At 32.2% G+C, this 23640-nt stretch overlaps 3 protein-coding genes across 5 annotated transcripts; all 3 read left to right on the forward strand.

Moving 5' to 3' along the window:
- The first annotated feature begins 1738 nt into the window (after positions 1–1738).
- Positions 1739–6512, forward strand: LOC107627882 (subtilisin-like protease SBT4.14). Of its 2 annotated transcripts, none has more exons than XM_016330697.3 (11): positions 1739–2020; positions 2100–2191; positions 2463–2560; positions 2684–2827; positions 3244–3349; positions 3625–4138; positions 4391–4488; positions 4589–4813; positions 4973–5081; positions 5173–5386; positions 5875–6512. In XM_016330697.3, exons 1-11 carry the CDS (start codon positions 1922–1924, stop codon positions 6405–6407), a joined length of 2232 nt encoding a protein of 743 aa, XP_016186183.1. In that variant the 5' UTR covers positions 1739–1921; the 3' UTR covers positions 6408–6512. The 2 variants fall into 2 exon arrangements, with proteins under 2 accessions (XP_016186183.1, XP_020972047.1); XM_021116388.2 differs by having other exon boundaries at positions 1798–2020; positions 2460–2560.
- A 2687-nt stretch (positions 6513–9199) lies between these two features.
- LOC107626028 (subtilisin-like protease SBT1.1) lies at positions 9200–12064 on the forward strand. Its single transcript, XM_016328797.3, has 2 exons — positions 9200–9444; positions 9693–12064. Exons 1-2 carry the CDS (start codon positions 9438–9440, stop codon positions 11990–11992), a joined length of 2307 nt encoding a protein of 768 aa, XP_016184283.2. The 5' UTR covers positions 9200–9437; the 3' UTR covers positions 11993–12064.
- A 555-nt stretch (positions 12065–12619) lies between these two features.
- LOC107627883 (phospholipase D gamma 1-like) lies at positions 12620–19597 on the forward strand. Of its 2 annotated transcripts, XM_088505055.1 has the most exons (11): positions 12620–12745; positions 12972–14710; positions 15280–15396; positions 15665–15859; positions 16133–16384; positions 16501–16569; positions 16672–16825; positions 16989–17137; positions 18072–18251; positions 18660–18857; positions 19079–19597. In XM_088505055.1, the coding sequence occupies exons 2-11, from the start codon at positions 13007–13009 to the stop codon at positions 19370–19372; spliced, it is 3312 nt and encodes a 1103-aa protein (XP_088361181.1). In that variant the 5' UTR covers positions 12620–12745; positions 12972–13006; the 3' UTR covers positions 19373–19597. The 2 variants fall into 2 exon arrangements, with proteins under 2 accessions (XP_088361181.1, XP_016186184.1); XM_016330698.3 differs by lacking the exon at positions 12620–12745 and having other exon boundaries at positions 12891–14710.
- The last annotated feature ends 4043 nt before the right edge of the window (positions 19598–23640 follow it).

Here is a 23640-nt window from a genome sequence, read left to right on the forward strand (position 1 = left end):
AAGAGCTTTGGCCTCTTTGACTCAGGAGAAAGAGGATCCTTTGACTCCATCCAAGAAAATTTCTTAATTTCATCTATAAATGGGTACAAGTCACCCCTTGGTAAAATAGCTCTGAAATCATATACCATGGAATAGACATGTCTACTCTTTTAAGAAATTTTGAATCTTTTGAGGAGCAGAATTGTTAATGTAATCCATATCAATAGCATCCTCCATGATAAATAATTGAAATACAGATACACAAATCAATGGACATTTAGATTTATGATGCTCATCTGCAAAGCCAATTAACATGACACAAATCAAGTTGTTACGAAGGTAGACGAGAGCCGGACATGCAACAGAAAATACAGGTTGGATGCCCTCAAAACAACTCTCGATTGACTGAACAATGAATAAAGATTTTTATGTGAGCCACTGAAGTCTGAGCTGTAATCATCTAAATAAATAAATGAATAGAGGTTGAAAACTAGAAATGATTTTTGACTTTTTGCAGTAGCTTAAAAGATTATGAGATGAGAATTAATTTTAAACATGTTTCTGCTAATCAGTCTAGCCTTTGATCGTAGCTAGTTCAAGTTTAAATTCAAGTGAGGTTGCCTCACATGGCTTACTTTTCATATTTTTTTGCTGAAAAAGAATTCCCCAAAAAAGAAAAGAATAAATAATAAAATGCATATGTTCGTTTATACGATGTTTTGAGGAAAAGCATATATAGGTTGGTGCAGAAGAAGCACAACATTTATATCTATCTACATCTTATTTCAATAAATTTAATGCAACAATGTTAGCTTCTCAACCATATAGTTTCATACATGATAAATAGCAACACGTAAAATGGGGCAAATACCATATATTATAATGTCAACTTTGCCTCATTTAGGTTGAATTTCAAGCTAAGCCTCAAAAGTAAAGATAAATAATGACTACTACATGTTTAACATACATGCTTGAATTTGAATTCAAGAAATAGGATCATAGCTAGGGAGGGAGTTTCATATTATCTTCTTGCTTTGCAAGCAATATAATCTATACAATCTAGATAGTGATACATGTCTTGAAGCTTCTGAACAAATAAGCTTCACAAACTCTTCTGCTTCTCATCATTTCTTGGATTTTGAAATTGTTTATATTATAGGCCTAATTTCTATCTATTAATAACTAATTTAGATTATTCAATTTATAAAATATAGGTTTAATTATTCTACGGAATCCCTATAGTTTCATCAAATTTATATTTGTATTCCTATATTTTTTTTTTCGAGTTGGGTTTCTGCCGTACTTTTAATTTTGTAATTAGACAATGTAAAAAATGTTAGAGTTAACGAAATATTTTCTCGTAAATTGACTACAATTAAGAACCTAATTAGATCTTGGACGACATATTTTTTAGGAGAAATATTCCGTTAATTTTAACGTTTTTAACACAGAAATTACCTAATTGCAAAATTAAAAATAGTGTAGGAACGTAATTGAAAGGAAAAAAAGTATAAAAATTTAATTGTAAATTTAATAAAATTATAGAGACCAACAATTAACTAAACCTAAAATATATATTATAAGAATTCATAGACAACATAACTGGAACTTAATCTTCATTTAAATTGACTAACTAAAAGTGATAAGGACTAATAATAAACATTATGAAAATGAGAATGTTAATAGAAGTTTCTCCTAAAGAAGCAATCATGTTAGATATACATATAAATGTTGCATACATTGACTGTTCTGCCAAAGAAGGAATAAGAAATTCTCTAATCTGTCTTACAAGTTTCCCTTTTACCAAAAAACTTGATTTAATTATTAGTATGCAAAGATGCAAAATGTTTGGAACCTTGATCCTTATCCTTTTTCTTTTATGATTTCTAATGGTATATAAGCTAAGCTTATTCTTGGAGAATAACATGTCACTGTACTAAAAATGTTTTCACATAAACTTACCAACTTCTCTTCTCTTCTTTGGCTTCCATTGCTTTTGATCCTACTAAGCAATGCTGAAGTTAATGGTGTTGAGCAAAAGGCAATGCTTTTTTTCATTGATTATGATATTATTTTGATACTTTTTTCTTTACTAATGAAGCTAGAATTCTTGTCTGCAGAACTTTTACATTGTTTTCTTAGGAGATCATCCTCTTATTAGAGACAATGCACATGAGGCACATTTAAATGTTCTATCAACTGTTAAAGAAAGGTAGCCTTGTTAATTTTCAACTCTTTCTTGCTCTTCACTCTTCAAATCCGAGCTACTCGGAGACTTGTCCGCCTTAACGGACCTTGTTTTGATCGGTCGGATTAGTCGAGTTTCTGATACTAAAGTTAATTAGATAATTGTTGCTCTGTCAAGACCAAAAGATTAGAATAAAAACTAAGGCTTGTTCTACTTAGTGTCTCATATTTTATTTACATCTAAATCTCTTAGAGCCATGTGAAATAATAAATTTCTTTTACTATTTTATTAGCAGCCACATTGAAGCCAAAGAGTCCTTGGTATATAGCTACACAAAGAGTTTTAATGCATTTGCTGCTAAACTTTCTGAGGATGAAGCCAAAAAGTTATCCGGCATGTCATATTTTCCACCCTAATTCTTTCATATTTGTATAAATAATAGTGTATTATTTGCATAGTCATTTTTTCACACTTTTTTAGTTTTGAATTTTAATGCATTTGTTATAAAATGTTTAGCCAAGGATGAAGTGCTTTCATTGTTTCCAAATCGGTACCACAAGCTACACACAACAAGATCATGGGACTTCATTGGATTACCTTTGACTGCTAAGAGAAAATTGCAGTCAGAGAGTGACACCATTGTAGGGCTTTTGGACACAGGTTCATACTAGCTTTCTTCCTATTCTCATTCTCTTTACTTTCATTCCCATGGTTCTTGATGTCAAATATTTTCTCCGTTTATAGAAACTTACATGCAGATGTCTTCATGTGAATTTGTTAGTTGAGAATTGTTAGATGATTTGACATGTTTGACTAAATTGTTATCTAACGGCTCTTATTTATCAACTTCACACAAAGACAATTGGATATGAGTATTCATTTAACTGTTAACTTGCACAAAGTTGCATATACTTTAAAATATTAATATATTTGGACTAATTAACCTACCAGGTTGTTTGAATTGACAGTTATTTTGAAACAGAGATAGTATTACATAAATGGTATTTCTACAACTTAAAAATGTAACTGCTAAACACTGTATCTATGTCTCTCCATATTGGTGATGGTGAGGGTAGGGGTTACTCCAGAGTTTCAAAGCTTCAAGGACAATGGACTTGGTCCTCCTCCAGCTAAATGGAAAGGAACTTGTGATCACTTTACTAATTTCTCAGGCTGCAATAAGTAACATCCCTATCTCTATGTGTTACTTTACTTTCAATGTGTGAATTTGACATATGAATATCAATCTCTAGTGTCTATATCATTGGTTGTCTAATTTTAATTAAAGTATAAGCAACTAAACCTTAGTTTGCTTTGGTTTATTACAAAAGTGGTTGAAAAAAAAAAACCAACTAAACAAGAACTATTGCACTTAAGCATTAGAATGATACTACTAGTTTTATCTAACTATTGCTCATATATTTGTTTCATTCTCTATGATGATTACAAACTTGAAGCAAGCTTATAGGAGCAAGATACTTCAAGCTTGATAAAATGGAAGATCCAGAAGATATATTGTCTCCCATAGATGTTAATGGGCATGGAACTCACACTTCTTCAACAGCAGCAGGAAGTCTTGTCCCTAAAGCAAGTCTCTTGGGCTTGGCCGAAGGCACTGCTCGCGGCGCAGTTCCATCGGCCAGGCTGGCCATTTACAAGGTCTGCTGGCAGAGCAGTGGATGTGCTGACATGGACTTGTTAGCTGCATTTGAAGCAGCTATCCATGATGGTGTGGATGTCATATCAATTTCAATAGGTGGAGGGGACACAAATTATTTGAAGGATTCCATTGCAATTGGAGCATTTCATGCCATGAGGAATGGCATAATAACTGTGGCCTCGGCCGGAAATGATGGCCCGGCTATGGGGACTGTCACGAATACTGCGCCGTGGATTGTGACAGTTGCAGCTAGTGGCATTGATAGGGAGTTCAAAAGTACTATAGAGTTGGGGAATGGAAAGAATGTTTCTGTAAGTTTTTTCTTTGTTTCTCATTTAGAATTTGATACTAACAAGACTAATTTCACCATAAAAATGCATAGAGTTTACCATTTGTTTTAAATTTGATTTCACAAACAAGTTTTCCTATATGCACTTCAATGGAAATATAGTAAATATTGTTACAGTCATATCTTTCAGCTGATAAATTGATGTAACTTTTTTTCCTAAGAACTAAAATGATGTCACAAAAATTTGTGTATACCAACTATGATAAATATGCAGGGGGCAGGAGTAACCACTTTTAGTCCAAAACAAAAAGAGTACCCTCTAATCAATGGGGTAGATGCAGCCAAAAACTCTGATAGCAAGGACAGTGCTAGGTGAATTTTCTTCATGTTTGTCCATAAAATCTATAGTTAATTAATCTTTGTAAATTGGCAATAAAAAAACTCAAAAGGAACATTTTAAATGCATTGACAGCTTCTGTTTTGAAGACTCTTTAGACCCAAAAAAAGTGAAAGGAAAGATTGTATACTGCAAACAAGGAACTGGTGGAACTGAAGGTGTTATCAAAGGGTATGGAGGAATTGGAACTATACTTGAAAATGAACAATTCCCTGAAGTTGCCCAAATTTTCATGGCTCCTGCTACCATTGTTAATACTACCATAGGTCAAAGTATTACCACTTATATAAAGTCAACAAGGTATAACAATTTTATCATTAAGTTTCTTCTAAACAAAGAATTTTCGCTTACAGATATCTACTGTCATTCCAGAGAATAAATTTCGCCCTTAATTTAATCATTTTCTTCAACTTGTAATAACTATTTAACAATATTGGATGAATTTGTTGTCCAATTAAGATCACCATCAGCAGTGATACTTAAGAGCCATGAAGTAAAAAGACCAGCTCCATTTACTGCTTCATTTTCATCAAGGGGTCCAAATCCAGGTTCCAAAAACATTCTCAAGGTACCATTTACTTGCATATATAATAATACATTTTCATGCATTATTATTTATAGTTTCTAGACTTTGGATGAATTAATAAAATTTGATGCAGCCTGATATAGCAGCACCTGGAGTTAACATATTGGCATCTTATACACTAAGGAAATCAATAACTGGTTTGAAAGGAGATACTCAATTCTCAGAATTCACTCTAATGTCAGGAACTTCCATGTCATGCCCTCATGTTGCTGGAGTAGCAGCATATGTCAAGTCTTTTCACCCAGATTGGACTCCTGCTGCTATCAGATCTGCCATTATTACCACAGGTGAAAATTGTTAAGAAAAATTTTGATTATAAAGTATTTTGAACCTATAAAAACAAGTCTAGGAGTAAATGTTTAATTTGGTTTTCGAAATTGCAAGTATGCTTTATTTTAGTCTCTAGAAGATGAACTATTTGGTCAAAAATTAGAAGCAGACAAGTCTTATTACTCCAAGATTAGATAATTAGTAATCTTGTTTTAAAGCAGACTCAAAAGACCAACCTTATTAAGATTGAATTTTTGCTAATGTTTGAATGATTTCACACGATATATCTTTAAAATAATAATAGTTGATTAATATTCAACCAATTAATGATTGAAATACCTTACAAAATATAAGTTAAAGGACTACTTAAATTACCAAATTGAGGTGTTATCTTAATGCAAACAAACTAAATATTTATGCAAAACCTGAATGCCTTGTGCCTCAAGTCATAAATAACATCATATCATTTAAGATTGCTTGACTTGCCAATGTTGTTTTGGTGAAGCTAAACCTATGAGCAAGAGAGTAGACAAGGAAGCCGAATTCGCCTTTGGCGCTGGTCAAATAAACCCAACGAAAGCCGTGAATCCTGGTCTAGTCTATGACATGGATGACCTTGGTTACATCCAATTCCTGTGCCATGAGGGCTACAATGGTTCCAATTTATCAGTACTAGTAGGACACTCTATAAATTGCACCTCTTTGGTACCAGGACATGGCCATGATGCTATCAACTACCCTACAATACAATTCAATGTGAAAAAAGACAAAGAAACAACCCTTGGTGTGTTTAGGAGAAGAGTTACCAATGTTGGTCCTGTTCCAACAAGTTTCAATGCTACCATTACAGCTCCTAAGGGAGTGGAAATTACAGTTAAGCCAAGTAGCCTTGTTTTCTCAAAGGCTATGCAACAAAGGAGCTTCAAGGTTGTGGTGAAAGCAAAAACAATGGCAAGCATGAAAGTTGTGTCTGGCTCTCTTGTTTGGAGAAGTCCACGTTACATTGTTAGGAGCCCTATTGTAATCTATAGTCCTTAAAGTTTCACATTTTAATTCGGTTTTATGTGTACATGTTAATTCTGAAATTTTCTAATACATTATATTGTCTTGTGAATAATCAAATGAAAGTGTTAGTTTGTGTTAGTCATGATTTTCCATGATATTCAATTTGATTTCTATATATATGATCAAGAAATTCAGGGCAGGGTAGAAGAACCAAATTGAAGTGATTTACTATAGGGAATTTATTGATCCTATAAGAACAAAAATTATCTATTTAGATACACAATACTTTTAATTTTAAGCTTGTTTTGGTGAGCTTTTATTTTTTTAAGAAATTTTTTTTCGAGTTATCTTTTTTTAAAAAATTTTTTAGAAAAATAAAAACAATTTTATATTTAGATATTTCATTGAAAATTTTTTTTATCCATCAATAATGTTTGAGACCTTGAATACAATAATATAAAAGTACTTTTTGTATATTTATTATGTGAAAAATATTTTTTTATAGAAAAAAATCTTTTTAAAAAAACATATAAATTATAACTTCTAAAAAAATATATTATTTTTTTAATACTTTTACTTTTACTACTAAAAATTTGCTAAACACTTAAAAAAAAAATTTATTGATTTTTTTTTTTTTTTGCCAACTTAATGGCACTCAAACAAGCACTTTGTATTGGTGATTTTTCTAAAAATATTTTGCTAAAATGTAAAAGAAAAAGAATCACCCAAAATGATTTTAGAAGATTAGGATTTAAACCAAACAAAATAGAGAAAATCCAAAATCAGTTATGAGGTGATAAAATTGATTTTTTGGCCTTTAGAAATTCAAGATGCAACCAAACATGAACTATTTTATGGTTTCTTTATCCTACTTTGTGTGAATGGAATGTATGTATGTTTAGAAACTTTATTTATCCATCGTTTTGAATGTAATGTAATGTAGAGTTTGTTAAATCTCGATGAAATTTGTTTAGCCAAAAGATTTGGGTATGTTATATATCAAATGCTTTGAAATAATTTCAATAAATTAAACGAGTAGCAAATTATCAAAATAATCTTGAAAGATTAATTTGTTAGTATTAGCAAACATTTTTTAAAAGGACTATAGACACCCAAAAAAAAAAAGGGACTATAAAGTACTTCACTCATAGATGGATATAATTTGAGGGACTAAATGAATTTTATTTTTTTATTATTAACTTTTGTTTAAAACAAATGAAAAGAACGTGATGGTTTAGCAGACTGAAAGCATGTTTAATTTTATATAAAAATAGAACTATAATTGAAAAGACATATATATGGAATGGAGGAGTTGTGTGCATGTTCACTTCACACCCTCAAATCCTCAATAATACCTTGCAGCTCGTGAATGAGGAATCCCTTAAATTGAACTCAAAGGAATGACTAAAAGTTCTCACAAAGGTCAAACTATACAATGATCACTAACGTAAAATAAAAATAAAAATTTTATATAAAATTAAAAGAGCAAATTAAATACGTAAAATATAAAATTATAACAAGATTTAAATAGTAAAATTATTTAATTTAGTAGAATTTTTTTTAACAGGATTAACTACCAATTCGATATCTGAAAGATATTATTGACAAAGTAGTTCCTAAATGATTTGAAAATACAATAAAAAAATTTGCATTAAAATCTTAACTTTAAAGTCTCTTTTTAGAATATATAATTAATATTTAGTTTTTTTTATCGTATTTTTAAATTTTTCAAAAATTTTTTTACTATTAGCATCTTTTAATTTTTTTTTGTTAACGACGTAAGCTTTTGAATATCATTTTGATAGTGTATTCTTTTTAAAATTAATTGATTCACTCAAAATTATAATATTAAAATGTTTTAAAAATTAAATCGAAATTATACAACAATTGCTGGCTTTGGTTTTTTATATATGCCTTACTTAGAAAGCTAGAAATTGGTGTTACAATGATGAAAGCTAGCTATGAGCCTATGACATAAATGTAAGCATGCTAAAAGAGATGTCATGAGAGTGAGAGCTATGAAAACCAATACTTCAATTATCTGCCACCCCACTTGGAAACATTCTTAAATGATGTTCAGAGGCATAAACCCTTTTGGGGTCTCATTCTGACAATTCCATAACTCCACTAACTTGGAATAAGTAGGCAATGCCATCATATCAAGCACTTTGCAACTACACCCCAGAAGTTGTAAAAAAAAAAAGAAAAAATAGCAATGTTGTAAAAATAAATAAATAAATAAACTAAGTTCATTTTTTTTTAATTTATGTATGCCAAACATACACATTGATTCAAATTCAATGGATGTTCATGAAAGTAAGATCCTACATGTATTATTAGCCTAATGTATAACACAAAAATGAGTATATAAAATATTGGAAGAGTTTCAAGTGTACTTTATTTTAACCGTTGATCTGAATTATAGAAAATATATATCATATATATTAATTGAAATCAACAGTTAAAACAACTAGAATATCGGTGTTTTTGGTACACTTGAAATTTTTCCTAAAATATTTTCTCTATAAAGTGTGCCTTTATTAACTATGATAGTCATAACACTATATCAAAGGATACCTCAACTAAGAAACACTCTTATGATCTCAAAAGATAAGAAAGGTTCTGCAAAGAGAATAAAAGAATGCCAAAAGTAAAATTAGAAGCAACTTTGATGGTCATTGATATAATGTGGTGGATCAGTGATATGATTTGGCACCGAATAGATAAAAATATTTCTACAATTTAATATACAATGGCACATGATTATACTTTTTGCCCTACTACAATATGTATATCTAGAAGTGCATATTATTATTATTATTATTATCATCAATAATTATAAATGAATTGAAAGCATGCAATCGTGAATTAGAAGACAAGAATAGATAAAGGTAGACTCATGGTTGAAATGCAATGAACATGTATTAGAAAAAAAGTCAAAGCTTTCAACATTTTCAGGCCTTGGTAGCTTCTTCAGGTTCTTATTTAAGATTCAATGCTAAGAGTGTATTAGCATCCTTCACTTCCCATAGCATCCTTCAATGTTCTTGTGCTAAGGGCAACATGAAAGGTTGGGAATCTAGCTCCATTCCTTCTCAATACATAGCATACATTGTTCTTTGCATTGTTTGCATTCTCTGTTGTTGAGATGAAAGTAGTTTTCCTTTTTAGTAATGTTCCTACAGAAAGAAAAACTGGTTATATGGGGCATTGTCAAAATCACTGTGTTTACTTCCTTTATCATACATGTATTTAGAACCTTGAAAAAAGACATTTAAATGTTTGATTTGTTTCTTTTATTTTTTCCTTTTTTTGCAGGCAACATGACCTCTAGGACATTGCTACTTTTCTTGGCCTTAATGGTGACAAATTCAATTGCTATCATGGACAAACAGACATATATAGTACACATGGACAAGACCAAGATCAAATCCTCAATTCATTCACAAGACAGCACTAAACCATGGTTTCAATCTGTCATTGATTTCATCACTGAGGTTTCAGTGCAAGAAGATGAAGAGGAAATAGCTCCTCAGCTTCTTTATGTCTATGAAACCAACATGTTTGGTTTTTCTGCACATCTTTCAAGTAAACAACTTGAATACTTGAACCAAGTTGATGGTTTCCTTGCAGCAATGCCTGATGAGCTATTAACCCTTCACACAACACACACCCCACATTTTCTTGGCCTACAAAATGGGAGAGGACTTTGGAGTGCTCCTAGTTTGGCCTCTGATGTGATCGTAGGGATCCTTGACACCGGTATATGGCCGGAACACATCAGTTTCCAAGACACTGGTTTGACCGAAGTACCCTCTAGATGGAAAGGTTCTTGTGAAGAAGGGACCAAGTTCTCTGCCTCAAATTGTAACAAGAAGCTAATTGGAGCAAGAGCCTTTTATAAAGGGTATGAAAAAGTTATCGGGAGAATCAATGAAACGCTGGATTATCGTTCGCCAAGAGATTCTCAAGGGCATGGAACACACACAGCCTCAACTGCAGCCGGTAACATGGTGAACAATGCAAGCCTATTCGGCATGGCTAAAGGTTCAGCAAGTGGAATGAGGTATACCTCAAAAGTTGCGGCTTATAAAGTATGCTGGCCACTAGGCTGCGCCAATTCGGATATATTGGCAGCTATGGATCAAGCTGTTGCTGATGGGGTAGACATATTGTCACTCTCTTTAGGCGGCATTGCAAAGCCTTACTACAATGATAGTATTGCCATAGCTTCATTTGGGGCAACTCAAAATGGAGTTTTTGTTTCTTGCTCTGCAGGGAATTCGGGCCCTTTCAGATCAACCGTTGGAAATGTTGCACCATGGATCATCACTGTTGCTGCTAGCTACACTGATAGAAGCTTTCCAACCAAAGTGAAGCTAGGGAATGGACAGGTTTTCAAAGGGGCATCTTTGTATCATGGCAAGACAATCCAATTGCCTCTTGTGCATGCTAATACCACAGGAACACAAAGGACAGCACAATTTTGCACCAAAGGTTCACTTGATCCAAAGCTAGTCCATGGAAAAATAGTTGCTTGTGAACGAGGAATGAATTCCAGAACTGAAAAGGGCGAGGTGGTGAAAATGGCAGGCGGGGCAGGAATGCTACTACTAGTGAATCAAGGAGAAGAGCTTTTTGCTGACTCTCACATTTTGCCAGCAACTTCCTTAGGTGCCTCAGCAAGCAATGCAATTCGGAACTACATCCACTCTGCCAAATCTCCAACAGCTTCAATTTCATTCATAGGAACAATGTATGGTGACCCTGCACCAGTTATGGCAGGATTTTCTGCTAGAGGGCCAAGTATAGTGGGGCCAGATGTGATTAAACCAGATGTAACTGCACCTGGTGTGAACATCTTGGCTTCATGGCCACCATTAACTGCTCCAAGCCTGCTTAAGAGTGACAAAAGGCGTGTGCTATATAACATAGTTTCCGGCACCTCGATGTCTTGCCCTCATGTTACCGGCATAGCAGCACTTCTCAAATCTGTGCACAAAGATTGGTCACCAGCAGCTATCAAATCTGCACTGATGACCACAGCTTACACAGTGAACAACAGAGGTTCCCCTCTTTTAGACATTGCATCGAACACCTCATCTGCATTCGCCAACCCTTTTGCATTTGGTTCAGGCCATGTCAACCCAGAATGTGCCTCTGATCCAGGGTTAGTCTATGATATCACCAACAAAGATTACCTAAACTACTTGTGCAGCCTTAACTATACTCCTACCCAAATTGCTATAATCTCAAAGGGTCATTTCAAATGCTCCAAAGATACATTTTTTCAACTTGGTGACCTAAACTACCCTTCATTTTCTGTCTCATTTGACATAAATGGCACAAATTCTAGTGTTACATACAAGAGGGTAGTCACAAATGTTGGATATCCTAGTAGTTCTTATACAGTGAAAGTTGAAGAACCAAATGGAGTATCAGTTAAGGTTGAACCAAGGAATTTGAGGTTTGGAAAATTAGGTGAGAAATTGAATTATAGTGTGACTTTTGTTGCAAATGGAGGAACAACAATAAGTGACACTTCAACATTTGGATCATTGACTTGGGTGTCAGGCAAGTACAATGTTAGAAGCCCTATAGCAATAACCTGGCAATAGCAATTGTCATTTTTGTAATTTCATTTTGATTATTAATGAAATATATATCTACCTTTGAAAAAAAAAAAGAAAGATAAGATTATTTTATATAAATTTTATATTCAGTCATCTAATTATATTTGTTATTTTATATAATTATTCACGCTGTTAAGATAAAAAATAAATTATTTTTGTTGATATTATGTAATTAGACATTATTTTATATTAATAATATATCAAAATTAAAATTTTAATTCAACAGTAATCAATTTAGATTCGTGGAGTAATCAATTTAAACTTAAACTCCTTAGATTAACTTAATGTACGAAATAAAATAAATAAATATACAATTTTTCTCATACTCAATTAAAAGGTTGCGGATTCTAGTCTCCTATCTTTCCAAATTTTATGCCAATGAGTAATACCTCAAATGGCATAGTCTCCCCATACTCAGTTAAGAGGTTGCGGGTTCGAGTCTCCTATCTTTGGTAAAAAAAAATAATAATAAATAAAATGGGAACGTTGTTATTTGATACATTGATCACATTATTGCTGCAAAGTGCCGTTATTTTCGCGCGAGTTTTGTACCCTTCGTTCAAAAGACCATGCTGACGTGGCATGCATTAGAGAGAGGGGGGAAGAGAAAACGAGAGCGCGATGGAGTAGTGTGTATGTGAGAGAGAGAGAGTGATGTGGTTCATCTCCAATGCCTTTGAATCTTCTCATTCTTCTTCTTCTTTTGATGAAGCTTCCGAATCAGAATGCTTCGTTAAGGTGAAAGCTTTTCATTAAAACTCTTAAACTTTCAGCTGAGTTTCCTAAAAAGGATTCTCATGCATGAATTTTGTTAGCGTTTTCTTCCGTCTCAATCAACATTCACCATCTAGTACAGATGCAGTAATCCTTTGTTATTATTGTTTTCTATGTGCATAATTAATTTAATTTATTTGTTTTTAATTCAATTTATGGAATAATTTTGCATGATCATCAATTCAAGTAGGGTTTGGAACAATTTGAGTATTTCGATTGATAAAAATGGACAATAGTAATGGATCTCCAAGCCAAAATCGGAACTCTAGGTCTAGGAGCCCTTCTGATCATGCAAGAGCTCAATCTCCAATTCCACATGGTGGTTCTGATCCACATGCACCATCAACTCATCATCACCCTGCATATTCATTCTCTTATCCTCCGGGACCATATTCCCACAACTATTACCCTCCACCTCCTTTATCACCTTCTTCACACCCTTCTCTTCCACACTCACCATGTAGCCATAGATATGCATACACCTCACTTCCTGTGTCACCCAGCCCCGGTTCTAGCTCCCCTGGTCCTCCAATTAACCGCCCTCCGCCTCAATTGGTTGCCTTTAACCGCCCTCTTCCGCGATTAGACTATCCCCTGAGTATCGGGGGGCCAACAACTAAACGGCGGCCTCCACCACGGCTGGACTATCCTCTGAGTCCGGGGCAAAAGTCAGCTTATTCTCCACCTCATTATTATACTTTCCCCTACCATCAAGGTCCTAAAAGTCCAGGAGTATCATCACAATCTAGTCAGAGTCCCATTTCCAGCTCTCCTAGGAGTCCTTCTTTGGAAAATGTTATATGCAATGTTCAGATATCAGATAGCAAGCTCGGTGCTCCTGCATCACCCTCTGCTCCTGCATCACCCCCTGCTCCTGCTGCACAAACTGGCCCTTTTGCACCACATTTTGCGCATTCGAATTCAGTTCCATTTCATGGGAGGAATGATGAATTTAATGGTTGTTCGGATAAATTCTCAGGCAGGAGACGTTCTACCTCTGATGTAGGGGATTTAAAGACTTCGCCTAGTGTGTCTAATGAATCGCCACGTAACCAGAGTTTGCAGCTTGCAAGCTATAAAGGGTCTTCTTTGAGAGCTTTGCTTCTACATGGAAATTTAGATATATGGATTCATGAAGCCAATAATCTTCCAAATCTAGACATGTTCCACAGAACTTTGGGGGATATGTTTGGCAAAATGCCTGGTAGTCCGGGCAAGGGCAATACCAGCGATCCTTATGTGTCAATTCGTGTATCAAGTGCTGTGATTGGGAGGACTTTTGTGATTAAGAACTGTGAGGACCCCGTTTGGGAGCAGCATTTTTGTGTTCCTGTTGCGCATAATGCTGCTGAAGTTATCTTTCATGTTAAGGACAGTGACGTCGTGGGATCAGAACTCATTGGTGTTGTGGCGATTCCAGTCGAACAAATACACTCAGGGGAAGTAATAAAAGGGGCCTACCCGATTTTGAATAGTAATGGGAAACCTGTTAAGCAAGGTGCTGTATTGAGCCTAACCATACAGTACACTCCAATTGATAAACTAGTCATGTATCAACAAGGAGTTGGAGCAGGTCCTGAGTATATCGGGGTTCCCGGCACTTATTTTCCATTGAGGAGAGGTGGAACTGTTACTCTATATCAAGATGCTCATGTTCCAGATGGCTGTCTCCCTAATTTGATGCTTGATAATGAGATGCATTATGTGCATGGAAAGTGTTGGTTTGACATATTTCAAGCAATAAGTCAAGCTCAACGGTTGATATATATCACGGGCTGGTCAGTATGGCACAAAGTTCAGTTGATTAGGGATGCCGGCCCAACGGAAAGCCTTGGCCATCTTTTGAGGTCTAAGTCACAGGAAGGAGTAAGAGTGCTTCTCCTTGTTTGGGATGACCCTACATCAAGAAACATCCTTGGTATACAAACGGTAAGTAGGGCAATCTTTTGTTTTCTTATTATTGCATTTCTGTGTTTGGGAGGCCTGTTAGGATGGTATTATTATTGCTACATGTTGTCATCATAGTTATATTCTATTTGCTTTGAATTTTTTTTTAAGATCAGTAAAAAGAGCTTGAGTCTGAAACTGTATAAGAATGGATAAATAGGAGTTTCATCACCAAACGCATTTCAAATATTTATTTATTGTAAGAACTGTGTAACTTCAAAATGTAAAAAAGGAATATAAATTGTTCAATCTATTTGATTACAAAGTTGTATATTTAATAAAGGGAATTTTTTAAAATCATACCAATAACGTTCAACTTCTTGTTTCTCTCAGCCAAATGATTATATTGGTAATGCATATGACAAGAGAAAAATCTTCATTTTGTCCTCTATTAGTACTTCTCTGATGTGATTTCTGTTGTTTATTTTATTTCAATTAAAGATTAAGATCCTTGAACATTTTTTCTTCTCCAGGGGTTTTGCTTATCAGAAGAATGGGCATGATTTTATCTTTTAGTTTTAATTATACAAAACTCTCTACTTTATATTCAGGATGGTCTCATGGCAACTCATGATGAGGAAACTCGAAAATTTTTCAAGCATTCTTCAGTACAAGTGCAGCTTTGTTCTCGCAATGCAGGAAAACGACATAGCTGGGCAAAACAAAAGGTTTGGTTGATATATTTTGTTTGTTCCATTGTTTAATTTCTCACATTATTAGAGATTTTCATTGACTTTGGCATATGATGCACACACTATGCTTGCAACTAACATGATTCTGTCAGGTAACTAAACAATTTTTGTCACAAATTTCAGAATTTATGAAACAGAATATAGTTTTGCTAGCTATTAGATATTTTATTTGAATCTGCATTCCCACAGATGTTTTCATTTTCCTTTCATAGATGAACATTAAAATTCCTTTTCTGGTTATCAGGAAATTGAAGCAATATATACACATCATCAAAAAACTGTAATGGTGGATGCTGCTGCTGGAAATGGCAAAAGAAAAATTATAGCATTTGTTGGTGGACTTGATTTGTGTGACGGGCGATACGATAATCCATACCATCCTCTCTTTAGGACATTGCAGACACTGCATAAGGATGACTATCACAATCCATGTTTCGCGGTAATCTCTTATTTTTAGTTTCCAAATGGTTGCATCATTGCATGTGTCACTCCATTTCTCCATCAAACATCTAACATACCACAAATGAATGCCAATATATGATGAAAGGTGACCAAAATATAACTTAAAAATAAGATGTCACTCTAAGATTTAGAATCAACCGGAAATCATGGTGAAACTATGTTGTAATAGGCTAATAGCTAAAATCTACTTATAGAGAAGTTTGAAAACAAGGACTAATTTATTCCTATGTTGTGGTTTATTTAATGACAGGGTAATACTGGTGGTTGCCTGCGAGAGCCGTGGCATGACTTGCACTCTAAAATTGATGGTCCAGCGGCTTATGATGTTTTGGCAAACTTTGAGGAGAGATGGTTAAGAGCTGCAAAACCTAAAGGGGTTTCAAAGGTAAAAGGTAATGCATATGATGATGCACTGCTTAGATTAGAACGGATTCAAGATTTTTTGACTGTGAATGATGTTCCTAGTGTCGATGACGATAATCCTGAGGCTTGGCATGTTCAGGTATTTTCTATTAGTCCTGAATGAATATTTTCAAATTTTCTAGAAGCAACATTTTTTTCTTCTTATTTGTGCTACTTAAACTAAACTAATTAATTCTGTATAATTTGGAAATGCAGATATTTCGCTCGATTGATTCTAATTCTGTCAAGGGATTTCCAAAGGATCCAAAAATAGCACAAAGCATGGTGAACTCAAGACCTTTTTTGTGTATTTCTTCCTTTTTATGTTTATTTTCAAGTCTAAACTTCCATCGCCACGAGAATGTTAAGCTTATTGTGGTTTTACAGAACTTGGTATGCAGAAAGAATGTGATGATTGACATGAGCATACATGAAGCATATGTGAAGGCCATCCGTTCAGCACAACATTACATTTATATAGAGAACCAATATTTCATTGGATCCTCATTCAATTGGAGTCAGACTCAATATAAGGATCTTGGTATGTATTCTCTTTGTGCACCATTCTTGCTTGTTGCTTCAACAATTATTTGGCCTACTGTGCTGCATAATTTGAACACAAATTATTATAAAGAAGAAAATTAATGATGAGTTGCTTCTATTTTAAAGATATCTCGTTTATGTTATATTTCATGTTTTTGCAGGTGCTGATAATTTAATTCCAATAGAAATTGCTTTGAAGATTGCTGAAAAGATTAGAGAAAATCAGAGATTTGCAGTGTACATTGTTATTCCAATGTGGCCAGAAGGTATTCCAACAGGGGCTGCCACCCAAAGGATTCTATATTGGCAGGTATTTTCACATTTTTAAGGCAAAATTTTTAATAAAATCATCATAGCCACTAAATGGCTCAGAGTGTTTTGGTACAAAATTAACAAAGCATTAAGTGTGTCCAATCAAAATTGAAGAAAGTTGATAATAAGAGTTGAAAATTGGAAATCATGATAGTGAAGAAAGAGTTAACAAGTGTCATTTTAACAGTTCGATGAATTTTGTATCATACCAACAATCTTTATTGTAAAATCGTTTAAATTGAAATCTTTCTAGTGGTTCTTGCCAAAGTTTTATGCAACCTTCCTCCATCACAAGTTTTAACCGAGTTCTACATTTGTTATCACTATCAATATCTTTTGTCAACTAAATTATAGTGTATAGTCCTAGTTACATATTAGAAGCAAAATAGAAAGAAAATAGGGTTCTTTTGACAAATTTGATCCTATAGACACAATTGAGCATTAGTAATCCATTTTCAGTGAATATTGTCCCATTTATGGGGTTTGAAAGTAAATGAGTTAGGGGATATCATCTTGTGATTTACAACTGTCTTCAAGTCTTTTGCTACTTATATGTTTCCCTTTTTGATAAAATGTAATTTTCAAGTTAGGAAATATCATTGCAACCATCAAGAGTCAAAAAGTTATGTATGAGCTGCCAAAAAAAGTTCACAAAAATTATGCTAGAAAGTGAATCCTCAGTTGTTCAGAATTCTTGGGTTTTCATTTTCAATATTTTCTATTTACACAATTCTATGAAGGAAAAAGCAAAAAAAAAAACAAAAAAACAAAAAAACAAAAACAAAACTAGAAAACAAATTTTTTTTGTTTATACTATCTTCCAAAAGCACTCAAACCTGCTTCATGAATCCTGATGTTAAACTAAACTTCATAAAGCCTATGAGTACTTGGATACTGCATTTCTTACTCACTGTTTTTATATATTTTTGCAGAACAAAACAATGCAAAATATGTATCAGACAGTATATAATGCTTTGGTTGAGACTGGACTTGAAACTGCATTCTCTCCACAAGACTATTTGAACTTTTTCTGTCTTGGCAATCGCGAGGCCTGTGGTATATATGAGAATGTTAATGGAACTGGAGCTCCTCCCCCAGCAAATAGTCCACAGGTAAGAATACAATGCTCACCTTCCCTTTGTCATTTACCTAGTGGGATAAGATTAAGACTTTGTTGTTGTTTGTTGTTTGCTTAATGTCAAGATAAACAAAGAGATAGAGCCCTTGAAAGAATATAATCTAAGTTTGTCTCATTTGAAAGTACATCAAATAGTTTAATTGCAAGGTTTGATATTTGATAAAGACAAATTTGTATTTAGATAGTAGTTGTTATTTCATAATTCTTAGTTGTTATTAGATAATTCTTAGACTAATAAGTAGCCAAAAAGTACCAAAATTCATGGGGTTATGAGTACCACAAATATTCTATACGACAATGTAAGCATCTTGATCTTATATTTCTCCTTGCGGTAAATTTTATGTGGGTGTTTTTTTCTCTTCCTTTTTGTTTTGTTTTGCAGGCACAAAGTCGAAATAATGGAAGATTCATGATTTATGTTCATTCAAAGGGTATGATAGTTGATGATGAATATGTGATAATTGGTTCTGCAAACATCAACCAGCGCTCCATGGACGGAGGAAGGGACACAGAGATTGCAATGGGAGCCTACCAACCTCATCATACATGGGCAAGAAACAATTCTGCTCCACGTGGACAGGTAAAGAAAGATCATCTTTAAAATTATGTTACTCTTTTAAAGATCTTGAGGGAAAGAAAAGAACTATGTACATATCTGAAAATATTTAGGATGATCAAAATTTATAGGACTAAAAACCAAAAATAAATTAAGAGGGACCAACTGAAACATAAGGGTGCTAAAGTTACATTACTACATGTCTAGATTAGAATTCTTTGTTGAACTATATAGTATATGTGTAGGTCCATGGCTATAGGATGTCACTATGGGCAGAACACACAGGGACAATTGAAGAGTGCTTCTTCCAACCAGAGAGCCTTGAATGTGTCTCAAGGGTTAGAACAATGGGTGAACTGAATTGGAAACAATACTCAGCTAAAGAGGTATCAGAAATGAGAGGCCATCTGATGAAGTACCCTGTAGATGTTGATAGGAAGGGTAAGATTAAACCCATTCCTGGCTTTGAAGAGTTTCCTGATGTTGGAGGCAAGATTGTTGGTTCATGCTTTGGCATTCAGGAGAATCTAACCATTTAGATTATCACATTCATTCATTCATTCATAATTCCATCATAGTTAGGTTCCTTCTCCCAAGAGGCACTCTCTCAATGACTAGAATTCGGATTATACCCGGGAAAGGAAGTGTCTAGTGTCTAGTGTCTAGTGTGTATCTCTACTGCTACACCAACACCACTGTTAGTTGCTATCTTTAGTATAAGATCAAATGATTAGTGTAAATTACAATTATAGAGGATAAACCAATTTTAAAATGTCTTATAAGTTGAAACATTGTATAGTGACAAACAATTTTAATCTCATTCTTTATTCTTTCATGAATACCTTACATATTCCTCCAAACAGTTTTGAAATGTCTTATAGTTAGTATATATTTACTAATAATTTAAGAATTAATTAGCTAGCAAAATTAGCATATGAAGCTCTATGGTGGACCCAATGTTGTTAAGAGACTTGAGTTTCAATGTGTATCCCCCAAGTTGGGCCACACACCCCATGCTTTTGTATTTAGGTCATATAATGAGTGCTAGCAGGGCCACAAAAACAAAGTCAAAAACATTGGTCCTACAATACCAAAAGAAAAATATATATTGGTCCTACATAGGGACAATACACTGGCCAAATTACCGAAACAAGAAACAAAAAAAAGTAAGGACAATATAGAACATGCTCCATTGCACCTACCCAAAACTTGATGTGAGGTAGTTCTGTATTCATTTCCTTTGTTTTTGTAATTTTCTTCCAAGTCACTAGTTTTCAAGTGTCTATTTGACCCTAACTAAAATGAGTTTGAACTTCAAATCACACTAGTTTATTATTATGGAGATAATTAATTTTTTTATTCATGGAATGACGATATGTATGTTCACTTGCATCGTGGGAGGGACCACAATACATATTTTTGTGATGAGTTATTTTATTTATTTATGCATAATGTTTTGACACAAAAGATAATAATATCTTTACCAAAAAAAAAACACAGTGATACTATATCATTAAAAAAAGTTTATTTTAAATATTAAATAAAAGTAGATACTTCAAACCCTTGTTTTTTAAAAGTAAATTAATTCTTACTTTGTTTTATTTAATAACATTTAAAATAATATTTAAGAAACTCTGTCATGATGAAAGATAAATAATATATATAGAGAGAAAAAAAATACAATAATTTTTTTATATTAGATCTGAAATATGTTCACCAATTTTTTCTTATAGATAGTTTGTTACATACTCAATTCACAAGATAAGAGAGTAATATTCTAATATCTGCTTAATTTTCATTTACTTACTCTTCGGCATGACTATCAAAAAGTCTATTATTTTATCTGTTTCAATAAGTAACTTTGAAAAGTTGCAAGGTACTTTACATATGTCGTTTCTGACCAAATTCAAGGTTAGCTTAGATTTTTCTACTTGTTTTCCACTAAGACAATATGGTCTCTTATTGTTATGTCACACTCTTAAACTTAATATGTGTATATATTCTTTTCTGAAGAAATTCAATCTCAAATTTCACCGTGGCAAAGAATTAGTTAACCACCATTGGTTCTTTTTATAGGGTTATTGGTCTAAAAGGTAATAATAATAATAATAATAATAATAATAATAATAATAATAATAATAATAATAATAATAATAGTTGGTCGGTTTGGATAATACCCAATTACACATGCTTTTTGAAGTTTAATTTCGATATATTAATAACATAAAATATTTTTATACAATAACCTAATTATATATATTCTGATTATTTTATGAGTATTCACACAATAATTATAAAAATAATTATTTTTATTAATGTGATAATACACAAATAATAAAATAGATGTATGTATAAAGTTTTTTTTTTTCGTATTGATAGTAAATAAAAATTAAATTCTATTTTTTGAAAGTAAAAACATAAAATAAAATAAAAAATTTGGGATAACAACTTCGCTATATATGTAAAACAAGAAAATTCTTCTAATCCACAAACTCCTCCTCACTTTTATTTAATATTGTCTATTATATTTTTATTCCTACCAATGGACAGAAATTTATTTTAGTTTTTAATATTTTAAATATCTTATTTTTATTCTAAAAATTTAATTTTTTATTATGACAATTTTATTGATACTACTTCTACTTACGATATCAACACTAAACAATTTTTTTTAAGAAAAAACTAAACATTGATTAGTTCTAGTGGTCCTCTGATTATGAACCATACACCTAGCTGACAAAATTATAAATTGATGCTTATTTTATTGGAAAAGTTGAAAATATATTATTTATATAAAGGGGGACCCATTGACCTCAGTGATATGCTAGTGGGGTTTATTGGCCTAACACATATTTGATGGACCACTGAACCCTCCTTATTTAAAGGTAGCCGCGGATTAATGAATATTTAAGGGGCATCATGTATATATCTAACTCTGATCTTAATATTAAATTAAAGATTGAAATAATCGACATTTTTATTGAGGCAGCCATAATAATGACTGAAATTATTTGCAATTTTAGCTCTTCTAATGTTATTAAATTTGCTTGTTTAGAAAGTAAATATTTTAACATTTCAGTTAGTACAAAAAGTTTTACATAAAGTACTGTATGTATCTTCTTGTTTTGATGAATAATAATAATAATAATAATAATAATAATAATAATAATAATTCTTAAAATAATTGTTAATTAAAGGCCATTATTCCTCTTTGTAGGTCTTACAGAAAGACTGCATTGTTACTTGGTTGGTAGGATTTGATGCACAATCTACCCAAGATTTTCTATTTTGGGTTAAAATTAAATTTGATAAGACCTATAAACAATATCAAATAATATAACATAATAAGATGCTAATAAGGTATCTCTATAAGAATGAAAAATTTTATAATTAAAGAATTCCCAGCTTCTTCACTAAAATATTTTTTTCTTTTTTCTATCTATGTTTCTTAGAGCACAAACCTTCTTCGGTTCTTCCCCACCCAAAGTCAGCATTTAATTGAATAAATATATGAATTCTTCCAAAACAAAGAACTGGATAATCAAGATTCTCCCGAGTAAAAATATTTTAATATATAGTATTCTCATAGGTTATTTGTTAAAAATTTAAAATGGAGAAACATAATTGGAATACTTGTTTGACCTTAATGTTTTAGTTTATTGGTACTTATTTTGTTTAAACAGAATTAGATTCTTATAAATACATGAAAATGATGTCTTAATAATTTTACTATTTGGCAGATGTTTCCATAAAAACATGTAAAACGTCTTTTGTAAATACGCTTACGTGTCGTATTATTATTGGACGTATTAATGAATTGATTATTTTAAATTTTTTTAACTAACCAGAATAAAACCGATTTTTTTATAATAATAACAATAAATCTAATTGTTATTAGACCCGATAGAACCGACAAATTTACATAATTTACTGGGCTTAGCGAAATTAGTGAGACATTGGACTTGAATTTGAGTTTGGACAAGGGGTTAGGGTTAGGTGTTTTTTTTGGGACCTAATTGTATTTTTAAATTATTAGAAATTTAAATGTTCGCAAAATAAAAAATCAGAGATATATTTATCTTTTTATCAAAAAATTTAAATATAATTCGATTCAGATTGTGTAAATAAATCGAATCAAACCAAATCTAATAATTATCATGCAGATAATTGAATTTATTATTATTACTATAATAAACTGATTTTATTCTAATTTATTAAAAAATAAGTTATTAATCGATTTAATAAAAATATCCAATAATAATATAATATATATAAACATTTTAAAAAATATATATTTTTAGTGTTTTTATTAAAGTATCTCCTTACCATTATATATCAAATTGAACTGAATCATTCAGTTATTTTAAAAGCATAGCGAAAATTCAGTCAATAATTATTTTTTAAAAGACTTGTGCATTTAAATCTATAAACTATACCTAAAAAAAATCTTAGATGTGGTTACAAATTATGAAAAATTCTTTTTCTATATATTCGTTTTGATGGCAATCCGAAAGAAAATATCGAGAAAGTTTTTCTTCCATCCTTTTGTTTTTGTTTTTTTTATATTTTATCTTTTTTATAAATATTTATTTATATTTTGTTATAAACTTTTTTAAATACTTTTTCGATGACATTTTCATATAAAAATGACATTATAAATTATTAAATAATTTAATATATTTGATTTAATATGTTTAAATCAACTATTTAACAGTTTATAATGATATTTTTATGTAAAAATATATTTATAAAACTATCTCCTTTTTTTATAGTTGAGAGCTTCTATTAAATATATAAAATAATTGAT

The sequence above is a fragment of the Arachis ipaensis genome, chromosome B2 (assembly GCF_059453495.1).
Source record: "Arachis ipaensis isolate K30076 ecotype BB chromosome B2, ASM5945349v1, whole genome shotgun sequence".
Classification (NCBI taxonomy): Eukaryota; Viridiplantae; Streptophyta; class Magnoliopsida; order Fabales; family Fabaceae; genus Arachis; species Arachis ipaensis.

Bases quoted from the DNA above. Each gene is read 5' to 3' on its own strand.
- LOC107627882 (XM_021116388.2), top strand. From the start codon at position 1,922: ATGTTTTCACATAAACTTACCAACTTCTCTTCTCTTCTTTGGCTTCCA. The intron at 2,561-2,683 runs GCATGTCATATT...TAAAATGTTTAG, and splicing joins TGAAGCCAAAAAGTTATCCG to CCAAGGATGAAGTGCTTTCA. The intron at 3,350-3,624 runs GTAACATCCCTA...ACAAACTTGAAG, and splicing joins AATTTCTCAGGCTGCAATAA to CAAGCTTATAGGAGCAAGAT.
- LOC107627883 (XM_088505055.1), top strand. From the start codon at position 13,007: ATGGACAATAGTAATGGATCTCCAAGCCAAAATCGGAACTCTAGGTCT. The intron at 14,711-15,279 runs GTAAGTAGGGCA...CTTTATATTCAG, and splicing joins ACATCCTTGGTATACAAACG to GATGGTCTCATGGCAACTCA. The intron at 15,860-16,132 runs GTAATCTCTTAT...ATTTAATGACAG, and splicing joins ATCACAATCCATGTTTCGCG to GGTAATACTGGTGGTTGCCT.